General features: G+C 39.4%; 1 protein-coding gene across 1 annotated transcript in view; it reads right to left on the bottom strand.

Moving 5' to 3' along the window:
- Positions 1-16,357, bottom strand: part of LOC136866496 (nuclear pore complex protein DDB_G0274915) — a 214,553-nt gene extending 198,196 nt beyond the window's left edge. The window contains exon 1 of the mRNA XM_067143526.2: positions 16,294-16,357. Coding sequence (XP_066999627.2) covers positions 16,294-16,326 — 33 coding nt within the window. The 5' untranslated portion in view covers positions 16,327-16,357. The remainder of the gene's footprint in view (positions 1-16,293) is intronic.
- Positions 16,358-18,106: the final 1,749 nt, after the last annotated feature.

Below are 18,106 nucleotides of genomic sequence, written 5' to 3'. Positions count from 1 at the left end.
GGGCGAGTTGGCCGTGCGGTTAGGGGGGGGCGCGGCTCTGAGCTTGCATCTGAGGGGTAGTGAGTTCGAATCCCACTGTCGGCGGCCCTGAGGATGGTTTTCGGTGGTTTCCAATTTCCACACCAGTCAAATGCTGGGGCTGTACCTTAATTAAGGCCACGGTGCTTCCTTCCCACTCCTAGGCCTTTCCTATCGCATCGTCGCCATGAGAGCATCTGTGTCGGTGCGACGTAAAGCCACTGAAAGAAGAAAATTATTCCAATCTCTAATTCCTCTTTCTATAAATGAATATTTGCCCCAATTTGTCCACTTGAATTCCAACTTTATCTTCGGATTATATTTCCGACTATGAAAGCTACATTCGTACTTATTCGTGCGATTCCACGCCATTTCTCCGCTGAGAGCTCGGAACATACGACTCGTCTCTTTAGTCCCAAGTCTTCCTAGCTCAAAGTTTGTCGCATTTTTGTAACATTACTCTTCCGTCGGAAATCGCTCAGAAGAAATCGTGCTGCTTCTGTGGATCTTTTTCCAGTTCTCAAATCAAGATTTCTTTGGTTGCATAAATGTCTGTCTTATTTCACTGTTCACTGGTATTGTATCATCTTGCGACTTTATGCCTCAACCGGAGTACAGAGCATTCTTTCACACTACTGTATTGAGTAGAAACAAAGAAAAGAACGAAATCGTACTGTGTTGTTCATAATTATCTTAATGCTAATGACCTACTGTATAGTATGTCCAACCCTTGTCCCATTTCTCTGTCGAGTCGGCCATGATGAGCGAGTTTTTACGACCAGATGGCCTATCCGGCGTTAACCTCATCAGATGAGTTAATAAGATGAAATGAATGACGTGATATATGATAGTAGGAAGGGAGAGGGACAAACCCGGTGCCGGCACATAGCCGACTCCTGTTGGAAAACACCAAGCGGTCTGCTCAAGTCTTTACGTCCCCATCCGACAGACGAATCACCATCAAGAACGTCACATGCCCTCACTCCATATGAGCACTGCGGAAATGTTTAAAATTTTAACCTAGGCTTTTGGCACGCAATCTAATTATTAAAAATTATATGTACTAGCACCTCCCATACCCTGGCGGCCAACATTCTGATGATGAACATTTTTTTCGACCAATGGGACTCGAACCGGCTAACCACGATGTCAGACCATATAGACTTCACGCCTTAACGATCATGGCCACCAGGCGAGCAATGCTAATGACGTATTATTGACAGTAAGTTACTTTTGTTTACTTGTAGTCCATTCATCACTGACATTTTTGAGCTGGTTACATAATTTTGTGTGGCAGACAAATTAGTGTTTCAATGGAATAAGGTATAAAAATGATATAAACAGATAATCTTGTTTTAGAAGCACCGATTTATTATCTATGTGAAATTAAGGTAATTCCTCATCGCATGTGACAGACGAATTTGTTATCCAACTTTCGCAGTACGCTCTAAAGAATGCAGCGTGAGTCGTGACCCACACTAGAAGTGACAAGGGTACTTATCAAAACAGTACGAGAGGAGTGGGCCACGATAAATCGTGTGTAAGGCCAGTTGTCTCAATGACACTCGTGACGACCACCTTGCACTTGACTCAGTAACGTGCTAAGTGTGTTACTAAATAGTGGGGGGGGGGGGCGCATAACCCTCATGTGTTTCAAGTTTACCGAGCAAGTGGCTGCCTGGTTTGAGCCCGTAGCTATCGCCTTGCATGCAGGAGATAGTGGATTCGAACCCAACTGTCGGCAGCTTTGAAGATGGTTTTCCGTAGTTTCCGTGGTTTACCATTTTCGCACCGGGAAAATGCTGAATGCGGCTGTACCTTAATTAAGGTCACGGTCGCTTTCTTCCCACTCCTAGTCCTTTCCTATCCCATCGTCGCCATAAGGCCTATCTGTGTCGATGCGACGTAAATGAAAGAAAATATTTCAATTTCAACACAGTGTTATTCGCAATGGCTCCCAGTACCAACACGTCAGGGAAGTAAGAGAAAGGAAAGTCCAGGTTTCATATATGTTACAGATCGTGTATCCTATTCACTGTGTTAACTATTACTGTAGATTTTTTTTTTTTTTTTTTTTTGCTAGTTGATTTACGTCGCACTGACACAGATAGGTCTTATGGCGACGATGGGACAGGAAAGGGATAGGAGTGGGAAGGAAGCGGCCGTGGCCTTAATTAAGGTACAGCCCCAGCATTTGCCTGGTATGAAAATGGGAAACCACGGAAAACCATTTTCAGGGCTGCCGACAGTGGGGTTCGAACCCACTATCTCCCGATTACTGGATACTGGCCGCACTTAAGCGACTGCAGCTATCGAGCTCGGTTTACTGTAGAATGGCTACTCGTCCACTTCAAGAGAAATTGACTTCACTACAGAGGAAAAGGAAGAAATTTGACGTAAGGAGGCAGAATAATGATCAGCGCTTTCCCTCCCTGTATCTCGTGCTGAAGAATGGTGCCTGTGATATCGATTAAGGAAGTAACTTAACTCCTTCTCAGTATGAGAACTCTCAAAGGGGTTTTCACACATGTCGTCACATTGGCATCACATACTGTATGAGTAGAACAATTAATTAAGAAGGCAAACGGAGGAAACCTAGGAAGATGCGACGCATATATTGCACCAGTCTATTTGAAAACTGAGGCCGATGATCTCGAAGTTAGGCTCCGTAAAACAACAGTTGTTATCATCGTCACGATCATCACAGATAATTCTAATGAATTCTATAGCTATTTTTTTCTATTCTTGACATCTGAGTTAACATGAGAAGTCGTCTCTCGGTGGCAGTTTTGAACGTTTCTTTTAAGGTTATCTTTAACTCCTATCCTTTTATCATTAAGAAACATCCTTGAGATCATTTCAATGAAACTTCATTTGCAAATATTAAAATTTCATTATGGTATTTACCAATAACTTTTGGATATTTCTTGAAAAGACGTTCAGACTTCAGAGATGTTCTTCAGATTGGAAAAGAATATCCCCTCTGACGTAACGTGAAATGACGATACCGAAAATGTAACATCACTTCAAGATCCGCTGGGTCAAAAGAGATGAATTAAATATAGGTACAGGGCTGCCTTACATTGTAGCAAAACGACAAGAAGCAACATAATTTGGTTAAATGGCCCTTTGCGGTGCCCTGTTGACAGTAGTAGTAGTGATCATTACTTCCTCTTGATATTAGCCGTATAGCAAGAGAAAGCGTTTCAACCCATGAAATTTGAAAAGTAAAAGACCGTTTCAAAGATCTAATATAGTCAAAATTAGAAGCCAATAAGAGCTAAGGGAACATGGATACGAAATATAAATAGGAGAGCTGATTCAAACAAGTGGAAACAATGCCGGGTTGATCACTGATTGATAGAGGCACCTTTTTTTGCAAAGCTCCAGATCGTGAATTTTTTGCGAAATTTTACAAATTTGGCTGAAAACATGAAACAAATTTATCTCTGAAGCGAAATCATGAAATGACTGACTAAATTATGTGGAATTACTCTTTGATCCCACAAACATAATAAAAGCGCGATTTAGAAAATGCTGAAGTCTCTCATCTAATACAGCAAATTCCCATCCTACGAGAACTTTCAACATAAGGATGTCTTGAACCATACACAGTGTTTAGGGATCTAGTTTGTAGTTCATGATGTGATGTGATTGGAGTTGCCATTATTCTTTCCCTGAAATAAGAATATCGGCACTTTGAGGAAGGTGCAGTGAAGGCTTTGTGGATCCCAGTCAGGTAATGTTGATAGTGAGAGGTTATTTTCAACGTAGTGTAATTTAATATGTGACAGGAGAACAGCTAGACTCCCAGTAATATGGAACTCATGGTATCTCTCTATTTTACAGACTGATATGTAAATTATATACGCAGACTAGGCCCTATTTGTTAAAGCGGCAGGGTGACATTTTTCCAATATCCATGCTTCGATATAGGTAATATGCATTCTTTATGCATTTTCAACAGAAGCATAACTTTCATTTTTCTTATACGTATGTAAAAATAAAATATGATGTTGTACTGTACACATGCTGTCAATTATCCTTTAGGTTAGCTTTTACTGTTGACAAGTGGAAATAAAATTTAGCGAAATGATTGACGAAATCAAATAAAAATAGCAAAAAATATACCGAAATAACTTTTTTAAAAGGACGAAATTAGGCTAACCTTTTTCACCATAAACAGCTGCCTCTACTGATTGAATACCGGTTAGTGAGGCCCCATGATCATCATAACACACCTCACATGCTGCGGGCACTAGTCGATGATAGGCTAGTTTACTTCTTTCGATTTTGCAATTCGTAACGCCAATACCTCTAGTGGGTTGTAGTATAGCCCTGTAGCGAATATAAAATTCCAACTTGGCCGGGATCTGTTTCTAATTTCTTGCGCAAGGTTCCTATTATTTTACCTGTTTTGATCCACCCTTGTTTTCTTCCAGTAAAGATTCTATCAAACGTCAAGGCCTAAGGAGATTTCAATAGCGTTTCACAATACTTTATTTTCTTTGCTCCACCCATACTACATTTTATCTAGAGCCTCTGGGGGGGGGGGGGGGTAAAACGTAATTCCATTTAAACAGTGGCACCAGTGATCGGCCAACGTAATCCTTGTTTGGGAAGGAACGATTCAAGGAATTCTGACAATTTCATGACATTACAATCTTGTTAGTTCTCTTCCATTTTTCCTGTGCGATACTGGAAGTATACAGACACGCCAATTAGTTTTGCACTATGTACTTCCTATCGGAGTACTGTATACTGATGTGTAAATCGGCTCATTACTCATTGAGATCAGCCCGCGTTTTATGAGATGTAGTCACAGGTCAATGACTTTTGTACGAAGATATACTTTTATCAGCCTTGGCATAGTTTTAAACGTTTAGCTTATCGTATATATTTAATTTGTATTTCAGTACATGTAACTGGTGACGCAACTGTTTATTAACTACCATGACTCGCAACAGCTGTGCAAGCTTTCTCACGTTCCTTGATAGATAAATGTAGCTCACACTGCCGGTGTTATGACAAGTGATCTTACTACGAGTGCATAAAGACGCATTCTATTTTTGTTACGGGGACCAAGACGGTTTTTGGCAGTTTCATGTTTTTTAAATGGTTTCATGCAATTGTATATTTATGTCTTCTTTATTTTAGCCTTCCTGACTTGAAAACCAATTTCGAAAATTTATTTCTGTTTCTTACAAGCCTGAAAATTTGTTCAATGTTTCCATACTTGTCCACTGAAGAATATTATTAAGCCAAGATATTTACATTTTCCTTGGAAGACTCTGCTCAGCAGTTTAAGTCTTTTTCCTCTCAGGCACACACCTTTTCGTTGTGCGAGTATTTTTGACATTTGATAGTTTTAAGGTCATATTGACGTATATCTGGAGCCTCCGTGACTCAGGCGGCAGCGCGCCGGCCTTTCACCGCTGAGTTCCGTGGTTCAAATCCCGATCACTCCATGTGAGATTTGTGCTGGCTTTTCTCAAGGTACTCAGGTTTACCCTGTCATCTTTCATTCCAGCAACACTCTGCAATATCATTCCATTTCATCTGTCATTCGTTAATTATTGCCTAAGAGTGGTGTGACAGCCTTCGGCAGCCGGCACAACTCCTATCCTTGCCGTAGATGGGGCTTTCATTCATCCTATTCCTGACCCGATTGAATGACTAGAAACAGGCTGTGGATTATCATTAATTTCATGAACGTATATCTCTCAAATCAGAACGAAGACATTTTTAAAAATCAAAGCTTTAAAACAACTAAAAGGGACCACTGAATCAAAAGCGTATCAAAGAAATAGATGCTCTTTCATAATAGCCTGCCTTCTGACTCCAACTTGGCAGGTTCGATCCTGGCTCAGTCCGGTGGTATTTGAAGGTGCCCAAATACATCAGCCTCGCATCAGTAGATTTACTGGCACGTAAAAGAACTCCTGCGGGACAAACTTCCCGGCACCTCGGCGTCTCCAACACCCATAAAAAAGTAGTTAGTGCGACGTAAAAACAAATATACTTATTCTTTCGTAATATTTTTATTTAAATCGGAAGAGCCATTTCATTCTGATTCAGTAAACTTACAGTAGATGCCAAAAATAGATCTAAAGATTTCGGAGGGTCACAAATTAGGCATTTCTTTCTTCAATGCAGTCACATTCTAATACCTAGACACCTGTTACGGTATGAGCCTTCAAAGTCTACATCTCGGTTCCATACCAGATCACGAGATATCATACCGTTCAAGTTGCCGCGTGTATTGGATCACGTAGCTATTAGCTTGCATTCGGAAGTTAGTGGTTTCGAACCCCGCTGTCGGTAGCCCTGAAGATGGTTTTCTGTGGTTCTCCACTTTCACACCAGGCAAATGTTGGGGCTGTATCTTAATTAAGGCTCCTAGCCCTTTCCTATCCTATCATCACCATAAGATATATCTTGTCGTAACGACGTAAATCAAATTAAAAAACACAAAAACTCATTCTGTTAATTACTACTTGGGCTCACTCGAAACGAGCTTTTAACTCTGTATTAGGATTCAAGTATTTGAGCTCGTTTGCTATCGTAATATATGCAGATATATTCTTTCCTATTTATGGTATTTACATTAAGTTTCGAAATGGAGACATTTCACTGTCGTTATTTGTTGAAGTGGAGGAAGTAAATCGCTTCTCCCAGAAAATTTCGAAATGGAGCAGTTAGTGGGAAAATATGGACGAGAATGAAAAAGAAAAATTCTAATCAGTAATAAAGTAATACATTAAACGTAGTATACAATATTATTTTCAGAAATTACCATGTTTTGGTAGCAGAATAAATCATCAATGTATGTAAAAACTTTGTTTTTATCACTATTTTACTTTCTCTACACGCTCAAAAATGAAAGTAATGGCATAGCCTCGACCGTAAGTGGGGATTTTATCGCACGGAGAGCGGAGATTCGAATTGGAGATTCGAATTACAATTTAAATCATGAGAGATTATCTCGAGAGTGTTTATCTCTTCACTTCTACACTCACTCCAGGGAAAAGCTGAGATTGTACTTTATTTCAAGTTACCAACCGCAATTCCAACCCTAAATAGTTACAGGTACTCAAAGTACTTCAAATGGCACAGTGGTAAAGTTTTCTTCGCATACAAGTTCACGAGGCTGAAGACCAGACAGTTTTGGTTTCCTTAACAAGGAGTAAATCATATCTCTTCTTTGGGGTCTGATGGTCCATGAAATAAATATATTGCACCACTTCCAAATAATATTTTCAAGCCCCCTTCCACACTTCCTGTGAGATAAATTCTCATGTAATGGGATATGTACCAGTTTTCTTCAAACCAACCATGTTTAACATTACTGACATACCATGGAGATACCGAAACTGGAGAGATCTGTTTTATTATACAGATACTTATACAGGCAGCACATCGTCCTCCACGCTTCAATTCATTTGTGCCGGTATTGGAACGTTATCCTATCCTCGTTAACAAAATAATCGATAGCGTAATCATTGTGGGAACATCAGATTTATCGCCAGTTCGTGACTAAATCCCTCACGTTGTCCTGACCAGTTGATCAGTAGCACGGCCAGCTATTATCCCGAAAGGCTGTCTTGGTCAAGACAACAGGCTGATAAATCGCAATACTGAGAAATGCTCCAGATAGACTTGAATTATGAGGCGATTATAGTGATCGCTTTCTAATTGAGTTACATATTGAGGTAAGCTACTTACTCCCAGAAGATGAATGTGCATGTCATGTACTCATTATTATTTTATTTTTGTACAAAAGTAAATTCTTGCTTGTGATACATCGATCTGTCTGTTGGTTCATCAGCCCAGAGGCTGGCTGGATCCTCAAATAGCACCACCAAAGGCTATGCAGTTATAGCGAAACCGCAAAAACCAATGGCAGAGCCCAAATGAGGCGTACTAGGTAAGATGAAGAGTGAGGTAGTTTACCATTGCTTTCCTCACTAGACCAGAAGGTGCCACTGCAGCACGAGTGATCCTATGAGCAACACCTTTCATAACACTCAGATACTAGTTGTGCCCCAAATGTCATTACTCAGCACCACCCATATCACAGCAGCTTCCATATTTTCACAGCGATGGACGAGACTGGGACTTCGGTGGAAGCTACACTTTGCTCTGGCCTGTGCCAAGAGACGGATACAAAAATACTGCATACATCAAGAAATGGAAACAGGTGGGATACATATGAAAATAAAAATAAGAATTAATTGAATGCAGCGCAATACAAAAGAATGAACTAGCGTGTCAATGATGTCGAACACCGAGAAGGCGAAACTGAAGGGCGCAGCAGATGTGCCAGTATCCGCCCAAACGAGTATCAGAACGACGTAGTTGCTACTGATGGGAATGAAAAAAAAGTCCCGTTGTAACAGTCAAAAGTCTAAGATAATTATGCTTGGAGCCAGGAGGTCATTAACATCTCTTATGCTCCAGAAATTGTTCTGGGAGTTCGAAAGTAAAATGTTTAGCGAAAAGTTAATATAATGCAGTAATAATAATTTCCTGTGGTTTCTTAGAGCCTAATGTCAGGCAAATCCACCCCTGATAATGGGTGGCGTCTGTTGTGTGTAGGAAACTGCGTGTCATTATAGGGAAGGATAGTGTTGTGTGTGGTATGTGAGTTCAGGATGTTGGGGAGAGTACAAACATCCAGTCCTTGAACCAAAGGAATTAATCCTTTACGATTGAAATCCCACGAACCAACCAGGAATCAAATCCAGGATTCCGAGACCAGAAGGCCAAGACGCTTACCAATCAACCACCAAGCCGGGCAAGCAATATATTAAAATGGTTAATATCACACAATGTTAAAACCCAAAATCAAACACACCCCTCATATAGGCCCTGGGTCTGCCTCTCGTATCAGAGAGTTCCCCAGATGGCCTCACGATGCTGAGTGATCCCTGTTCCATCCCTCAGTCCAGAATTAATATTCTTGAACTGATTGAGAATCAACCAGGGCCCTCCGAGCAGGAGATAGGCACGTAACCCCCGCACCGTGGGGCTGGTTGTTCCACAGTGTGTTATTTGAGATTTACTCTCCTCCTCTGGACGTGCCACTAATCACCCAACTTTCTTGTTATAAAAATGCTCAAGAATAGACAAGGAGATAAATCATATATGAAGGGATTATATTATTGCCATTTCATGCAGAGATCTTGGACATGCAGTTTTCATTATTGGACCTGGAAGTGACCACGATTTATATAAAGACACCATTCCACCATTTGTCTGGAGCTGAAATGGATAAACTGTGGAAATTGAGGGTGGAATTCGAGCCCAGCTTGTTTTTGGACTGTGAGTATTTGACTTTCAGATGATGATTGTTGCTTTATGAGGCTTAACATCTAGGTCGTCGGTTCTGACTACTAACTAGCGCTTAACTCGCTGATGTACGTAGGTAATAAATTGATAGATAATTTTAAAGACTCATTTACACCGGCAGTATCACGTCTTTCATGTTATCTCATTTTTGACATGCTACCTCAGTGGGGAAAGAAAGTCTTCCTCGTGGAAAAGGCTAATTAATATTGTGACATGCAGGGCAAGCTGCCATTGAAACTTACTTGTCGGATTAGACGTGCTTTAGAGTCTATATCTTAAGACGGTGACAGACTCTGTGTTGAAAAGAGAACAGAACGCAGGCTTCTCTGAAAACTTTCATTTAATCACTTGACGGTATTCACAAAGAGAACATCTCTACAATTAGTTATGTTACACAGTGTACGTTTTTATTTATCTTTTATTCATTGCCCGTGACGGTGCAGCCATTTTCTATTCAGACTTTGAACTGGATTGAAAATACCTGGTAATTAATTTGAAATATTGAGGAAGCTGAGCTGAATATTATTCATCACTCAGGAATCCGAAGATCTCCATACTTCCAGGCAGAAGAGCTGTAAAAGGCACGCCTAGCTGATGAAGCTCGAGAATTTTTCTTTTTACCACAGAGACAGGGTGGTTCATTTAGAACGATTTAGAACAATTTTATTCAGAACGAGAAGGAATCTGGAACCTGCAGTGGTACACTACTGTATATCTTCCTTTTCCTCAAGTTTTTCAAATAAAAATGAACTAAAACGGTGGAAACCTACTTTTAATAATATCAAAGTATTTTAGAGTATATAGTGCCAATAAAATATGAATAATGTTGACATTTATTGAAAATAATCAGAGACAAATCTACAAATATTTAGAAAGTCACTGGACCGGTAAAGTCTCTTACACGTGGTAGAGAATGAAAATAATAAATCATACATATAGGACTGTATGAAATCAAGTCTTTGAACATTTCCATAGCGCCTACGAACTTGGTTTTAATCAAGATAATTACATATTTAATGTAAATCATTGGTAAAAGGACAAATCGGCTCAAAGGCATTGAACTCTTTTGCGCTAAATAGGCAATGGTATACTGTTCATATGTATTACAAGAAGTTTTAAAGGCAGAGTTGCAAAGAACGACGGAAAGATTGAGCACCTCCTTAAAGATGTCAACACACGATTCACTCTTGTATCGAGATAGGCTCGTAATGCTGTACTGGCGTAAAATAAAATTGGTGTATTACTGCACCATTGCCCTGTAAAAGGTTAAACCAGCGATTACGATTCAAAATGAGCCAAAGTGGCTCATGTGACCTCAGCAATACCCAGGATAAGATAGTAGTAGTAGTAGTAGTAGTAGTAGTAGTAGTAGTAGTAGATAGGAACCGTCTATAGCCTTTATGTTAGGTACCATTCTGTCATTCGTCTGAAAGTAAAATGCGATACCGCTTAAATATTATCCATGATTTCTGAAAGTATTGCTTTAATAACATTCTCGTGCTAGTTGTGTGACAAGTTTGACTGTCCACACACAAATCATGAATTCGTGACGGAGTTGGAAATCGAACCAAGACAAATGGATTCGCAAGTTTTTATAGTCAATATAGGTGAGAAAAGCGAGTGAGATGGGAAATACTGAGCACGCTCAAGCCGTATAGCTGTTAGCTTGAATTCGGGAGAGGATGGATTCGAACCCTAATATTGGCACCCCTGAAGATGACTTTCCGTGCTTTCCCATTTTCACATCAGGCTGTATGACCGCTACCACTAAACGCGCGTGAGATGGTATGACTTTAAAACCACTAGTAAACAATAAATGAGATTGGAAATACAGCACGTCTATTGTAATGATTTCTTTATCTTGGCTCTCAAATTCGATTCGTCTTGCTTCTAAAGGAGGTATTTTCTTAATAATTTTCTTAAAAAGCTTTTTGCTCCAACATAGCGTCACAGCAAGTGTACATTCAATGCTCGAGCAACCGTCCCGGAGAACAATGGGGCGATTAAGTTATGTGAAACTACGATCTAATATGAAGGTCTCCTCAACAATGAATACTTACTTCCGAGTCTGTCGCATGCTCTCGAAAGTAAAAGTACCGCAAGAAAATTAAACAAAGCAGTACTCAGAAAATGTGGAATATAGGTGTCAAAAGCAGTTTGCGACCACGGAGACAGTTGACCTATTGTGTGGTGACACTGAAGTAAATAACGAACTTGTTAGAATGTTGTTAGTAACTTATGAAACCTTTGAGAGCAAGAAAGAAGCATAGGCATATCTAGTTCGACCTGCTGTTTGCATTTAAGAATTATAATTAATCTGATGATCCTCTGCCGAGGTGTCATTTCATCAGTCTACTGGTAAATAGTATTTATAACCATAACACTCTCATTGACGTTTATAGAATCCGCTTTCACAAAGCAATTGAAAATTGAAAATGATCATACTCCTGAGTTCCAAATACTCTGATCGTGCTTTAGTGTGGTTAACTACCTTCAAAGAAATTTGAACAATATTTCCCCAGAGTAACTGCTCTACCACGGTCCAATCAGCTTTCATTCTTTACTTGCAGGTCCACTCGTCGAATAATTTGCATGTAATGAATGGATGAGGGATATTGGAAGGCCAAGTGGCAATATTAAGAAATGGCTACCATATTAAGTAGTTCTAATAATCATTCATTCAAAATTAAAATGCATTTAAACTATAATTCAAACAGTTTAATAATAATAATAATAATAATAATAATAATAATAATAATAATAATAATAATAATAATAATAATAATAATAATAATAATAATATCAAGTTCGAAGTGCCATAATTGTACCTAGAAAGGATTTGAGAATTCCTAAATATAATATGACATGTTGCAGTGAGTGCCTGTACCGGCTGCAGCACAAAGCCGGTCCATAATACTTCGTATTGTTCTCCCATACAACATGCTCTTAGAGTATTATGAAAATTAGTTGATTTCAGACAACTTCCCTGACCTACTTTGCGAGTAACAGGCTAATAACTAGAGGTTCCCTGTTTTACTCATTCTTGTGAAATTATTATTATTATTATTATTATTATTATTACCGTAATATTGTAGAGTATTTACGGGTGGGAAGGAGATAATTTCCTTAACGCAAGTAGGTGTAAATCCGGAATTCGTGCTCGGTGAGCCCTTGATCACTCGCAGGAGAAATTAATTAGGGCCATTCGCAGATTACATATAATGTAAGAGTAGTGATGGACTGCCGACATTGAAGCTGGGTGCCTTAGCCACAATAATAATAATAATAATAATAATAATAATAATAATAATTTCTTTACAATTTGCCATTTGTTTTACGTCGCACCGGCACAGATAGGTTCTTATGGCGACGATAGGATAGGAAAGGATTAGGAATGGGAAGAGAGCGACTGTGGCCTGGTATGGAAATTGGAAACCACGGAAAACCATTTTAGGGCTACCGAAACAGGGGTTCGAACCACTATCTCCAGAATGGAAGCTGATTGCTGCGTGACCTAAACCACAAAGCCACTCTCTCGGTAACAATATATACGAAAATGTGGCCTTCCAGCTATATTTGCTCTTTAAAAAATGAATATCGTTTGGCTTGTTGTGATTATGACCTGTATTCAACAATTTGCATATGGCCCTGAAGTTCACTCAGCCTACACCAAAAATGAGTACCAGGTTAATTCCTGGGGGCAAAGGCGGCTGGGCGTAGAGCTAACCACTCTACCCCATTACGTGCCGCGGTTTACCTTCCAATCCTCCAAGGGCCTTCATGACCTGTACGGAGGTGACTTTGTCTTGTCTTTGTCTATTCAACAATATAAGACATGAAAATGTTGAATTCATGTATTAATAACCGTGATTATTATTATTATTATTATTATTATTATTATTATTATTATTATTATTATTATTATTTTATCATTATTATTATTATATTGCTGAACTAAAATATTTATATTAACTGAATAAGGTACCTTCATCCGATTCGTTCAAAAATAAATTAGTAGTACATTTGCATCGCATAGCGTGTTTAACGGACCTATAGAAATAAAGCACCCAGGGTTGTGTTCCTTCATTTGCAGACCCAAAACAAAACAGGTTAAGTGTATTGTTTGACATAATCACTGTTAGGTAGAGGACGACTTAAAACATCATACAGCGCAATAAGTTTTTCGGGAGACTTCAATGAGCGGTTAAACGAGATTCTTTCATGTGCATGTAGGCAAGGAGTTTAGCAAAAATATTTGAACGTGATCTAGGCAATTTGAGCAACGTTTATCAAGTTAATATACGAGTATTAGTTACATATGGAAGTGAGTGCATAATATTCTCACATTTTATGGTCTTCATTATGGAAACGAATACACGAAATTGTTACATTCAGAAACATTAGACTATTCGGACTATCAGTAGGAAGATAACTCTGCTAAAGGGAAAATAAATCATATGCCGACTATGACTGAATTATTATGGTTCCTTTTAAGTTTATGTTATTAATAATTATTAATAATTATTAATAATAATAATTCATTATTATTGAATCCCGGCCACCGCATTTAGGATTTTTGACATGAAAAGACACATAAAACAGGATGACTATGGCCATAATAATAATAATAATAATAATAATAATAATAATAATAAAGTTAACAATCCTGAGAAAACAAGAAGTAATTCGTAAATATTTTATAAATGCTAATTGTATAGCATACAGGGTGGATATTTTATAAAGGTACATGATAGCGATTTAACACAGTCACTGTCTTCACGCCAAGGCGGCTCCGGTTTGAATCTCGGCCAAAGCATTTATGATGTTTGAAATGGAGTCTCACGTCCCAGTGATTAGAATTCGACATGAAACAGGATGGCACATAGCTATATGATCACGATAGTAGAAGTAACGCGAAGTACTTGGACATGTGGTTAGACGCTATTACAAGTTCCTTCGACTTATTTTCTGTGCGTTGAAATGCGCTAAGTTAGCCACTTGTAAACACACGGCTGCTTCCATGAGTACCTGACATCACTTGCATTTCTAAATGAGCATCTGCCTGCGAGTAAACTAAGTGACACAAACACAGACGGAGAGCACTGCATTAACGCCGAGCGTGATGCTTATTTTAGATCTTGTACCAAGGTCTAACTGAATGCACCCCGCGATTCTTTATAGCACGGCGGAGACAGGTTTGACATTCACGTTAACTAAGAATATGTCAAGTCGTAGTGTACCTATGTTCTGTGGGTCATCTGGTTTGGCGCAGTTATGCCTCTCTGTCCTGTACTAACCTTTTCATTTCTACGTAACTGTTATATCTTGCACCTACTCTAATCCGTTCGTCATATTAATGCCTTGATCTACCTACACTTCCCTAAAAAAAAAAAACCCTAACTGAACAAATCCTGGATGTCTCATGATGTGTCCTATCAATGAAGGCAGGTTCTGGTCAAATTTCACCAGATCGTTCCCTAACCAACTCATTTCAATAGCTTTCCATTTGTGATCCTATCTACCCATCTGATCATTAGCATTCCTTTGTAACACCACATTTCAACAAGTTCTATTCTGTTTCTTTATGTACTAATCATTGTTCCTGTTGCACTTGTATATATAATGCCACGCTCCACACAAAAATTCTTCAAACACTTATTTCTAATATTTCAAATATGGGCACGTGAACATATTATATAACAAATTTCCACAGAGTGAATTGGCAGTGCGATTTGAGGCGTTTAGCTGTTAGCTTGAATTCGGGGTATAGTGGATTCGAACTCCACTGTCGGCAACCCTTAAAATGGTTTTCCTCGATTTCGTAGTTTCCTTCCCAGTCCTCACACTGTGCCCTCCCGTCATCACCATAGGTCTCCTCTGAGTCGGTGCGTCGTAAAAATATATAACAAAAGCATAACAAACTCCTTGAATTAAATTTTCAAGACTTCAAATGATTGAATTTATGCATGTTCATTAAGTAAGTTTCTAAAATAAATACATAAATAAATAAAAAATAAATAAATAAATAAATAAATAAATAAATAAATAAATAAATAAATAAATAAACGCCGGGCTGAGTGGCTCAGACGGTTAAGGCGCTGGCCTTCTAACCCCAACTTGGCAGGTTCGATCCTGGCTCAGTCCGGTGGTATTTGAAGGTGCTCAAATACGACAGCCTCGTGTCGGTAGATTTACTGGCACGTACAAGAACTCCTGCGGGACTAAATTCCGGCACCTCACCGTCTCTGAAGACCGTAAAAGTAGTCAGTGGGACGTAAAGCAAATAACATTATTATTATTATTATTATTATTATTATTATTATTATTATTATTATTAAATAAATAAATAAATAAAATTAAATTAAATGTAATTACTTATAATAAACATAAAATATGGATAGTGGTCCTGTGTCAGGCTCCTTGGCTGTATGGTCAGTGTGCTGGCCTTTGATTCAAAGGGACCCAGGTTCAATTCTCGGCCGGGTCAAGGATTTTAACCGTGCTTGGTTAATTCTTCCAGTTCGGGTCTGGATGTTTGTGATCGTGTTATTACACATCTTCATCCATATACGCCACAGATACATGAAATAATACATCTCCTCGCATAGCGTAGGCGTCAGGAGGGGCAGCCGGGTGTAAAACTGAATTAAATCCACATTAGTGTCGACCTCATATATTTGGAAAAAATCCCATAAAAGAGGAATAATGCATGACTTTAAATAAAAATGGCATTTTACTTCAATAGAACTAAAAGTTCCCATTTCAGCATGCACGCTCTTTGAAGACTTACGTACAACTAACATCGAAGAATTTAATTTGGTATTTCTAAAGTCAATCAAATATTGCTGGAAATAATGAGAGTAAATCTGAAATTCTGCGCTGCAGTATTCAATAAAATGAACTGTAGCGGCTGCGTGTACTCACCAGGAGGGCGGCCACTGTTGCGCGGGACGGCATGTTGACACGATCAGCTGTGGAGTGGAGCCTATCGCGCTCTGAACTGTCTGTAGTGTTGTGCTCCACTCTCTCGCGATCCACACAGCCCTGCCCACGCCAGCTGACTCAGGGGCCGGGCTGCGACTGGCCACTGCTGGCACGCGTACACATGTCACACATGATTGTTCAATCTGAACTTGAGTCTGAGCGTGTTACGATGTACAATTGCACGCAAAATTCGACTAAGATGACGAGATCTCCTTTTGTCCTCAAAGATTAGAAATTTACCTTAATTTACTATCTCTATAAATAGAGCACCAGGATGTTTGGATGAAGATGGTTTTCCTTGGTTTCCCATTTTCCAACCAGGCAAATGCTGGGGCTGTACCTCAATTAAAGCCACGGCCGCTTCCTTCCAACTCCTAGGCCTTTCCTATCCCATCGTCGCCATAAGACCTATCTGTGTCGGTGTGACGTAAAGCCCCTAGCAACAACAACAAGATGTTTGGGGATCGAGCGAGTTGGCTGCGTGGTACATGCTACGCAGCTGTTAGCTTACATTCGGGAGATGCTGAAGTCGAATCCCACCTCCGGCAGCCCTGAAGATACTTTTCCGTGATTTCTCATTTTTATACCTGTGTTAACCTTTCCATTTCTACGTAACTGTTATATCTTGCATCTACTCTAATCTGTTCGTCATATTAATGCCTTGATCTACCTACACTTCCCTAAAAAAGTAACTGAACAAATCCTGGATGTCTCAAGATGTGTCCTGTCAATTAAGGGCTGTATTGGTCAAATTTCTCCAAATCGTTCCCTAACCAACTCAGTTCGGTAGCTTTCCATTTGTGATCCGATCTACCCATCCGACCATCAGCACATCTACCACAATTGAGGCCACGACCGCTTTCGTCCCAGTCCTAGCTCTTTCCTGTCCCATCATCACCGAAACCTATCTGAGTTGTTGCAACGTTAAACCACTGCAAAAATAAAAATTGCTTGTTAGATGTCTCAGACGGTAGAAGCGCTGACCTTAGTGGGTTAGATTTCTGCTAAGTCCGGTCGTATTTGAAGGTGCTGAAATAAGCCAATCTCATGTTGTTAGATTTACTGGTACTTAAAAAGAACTCCTGCGGGAGAAAATGTCTCCTCTTTGGCATCTCCAAAAACCGTAAAAGTTAAATGATAGAAGCTTTGGCTTTCTGACCCCAAGTCGGTGGGTTCAATCCTGGTTCAGTCCGGTGTTATTTGAAGATGCCGAAATATGTTAGCCTTGAGTCGGAAGATTACCAGCCCATAAAAGAAGTCTTGCAGGACTAATTTTCTGGACTTCGGCGACTATGAAAACCGTAAAACTAGATAATGAGAGTAAAACCAGTAACGTTATTATTACTATCAAAAAGAACATCGTGATGTGTTATTATTTAGAGGATATACTGTAGTCTTTTTAAGAATATTTTAGAATAGCAGTGTTTCTCTTGCTTATTTAAAGCAAGTTTGTAGTTTCACATGACTTGATATCGTTGCCGTAGCTAAGGGGACCTCTAGTTTTACGCGGAATCTGAACCACACGGATATGAGTTTTCATTTCATAAATCCCACATGCATACACCGCGATTCGACCAGCGGCTACCTTGGTGAGAAGCCAGTGACAGTGCCACTCGGCTATCACGCCCTTTTTGGTTTTATACATATTGTACTTCTTTACCAGTACGGCTACGAGACACTACAGATAAACAAACATGTTTCACACATACACACAGAGAACAGGAGGAGCTGCCTTAGTGGATCAGTGGTAGAG

This window comes from Anabrus simplex, chromosome 1, assembly GCF_040414725.1.
Source record: "Anabrus simplex isolate iqAnaSimp1 chromosome 1, ASM4041472v1, whole genome shotgun sequence".
Lineage (NCBI taxonomy): Eukaryota > Metazoa > Arthropoda > Insecta > Orthoptera > Tettigoniidae > Anabrus > Anabrus simplex.
This window is presented reverse-complemented; position numbering and strand designations above follow the sequence as displayed.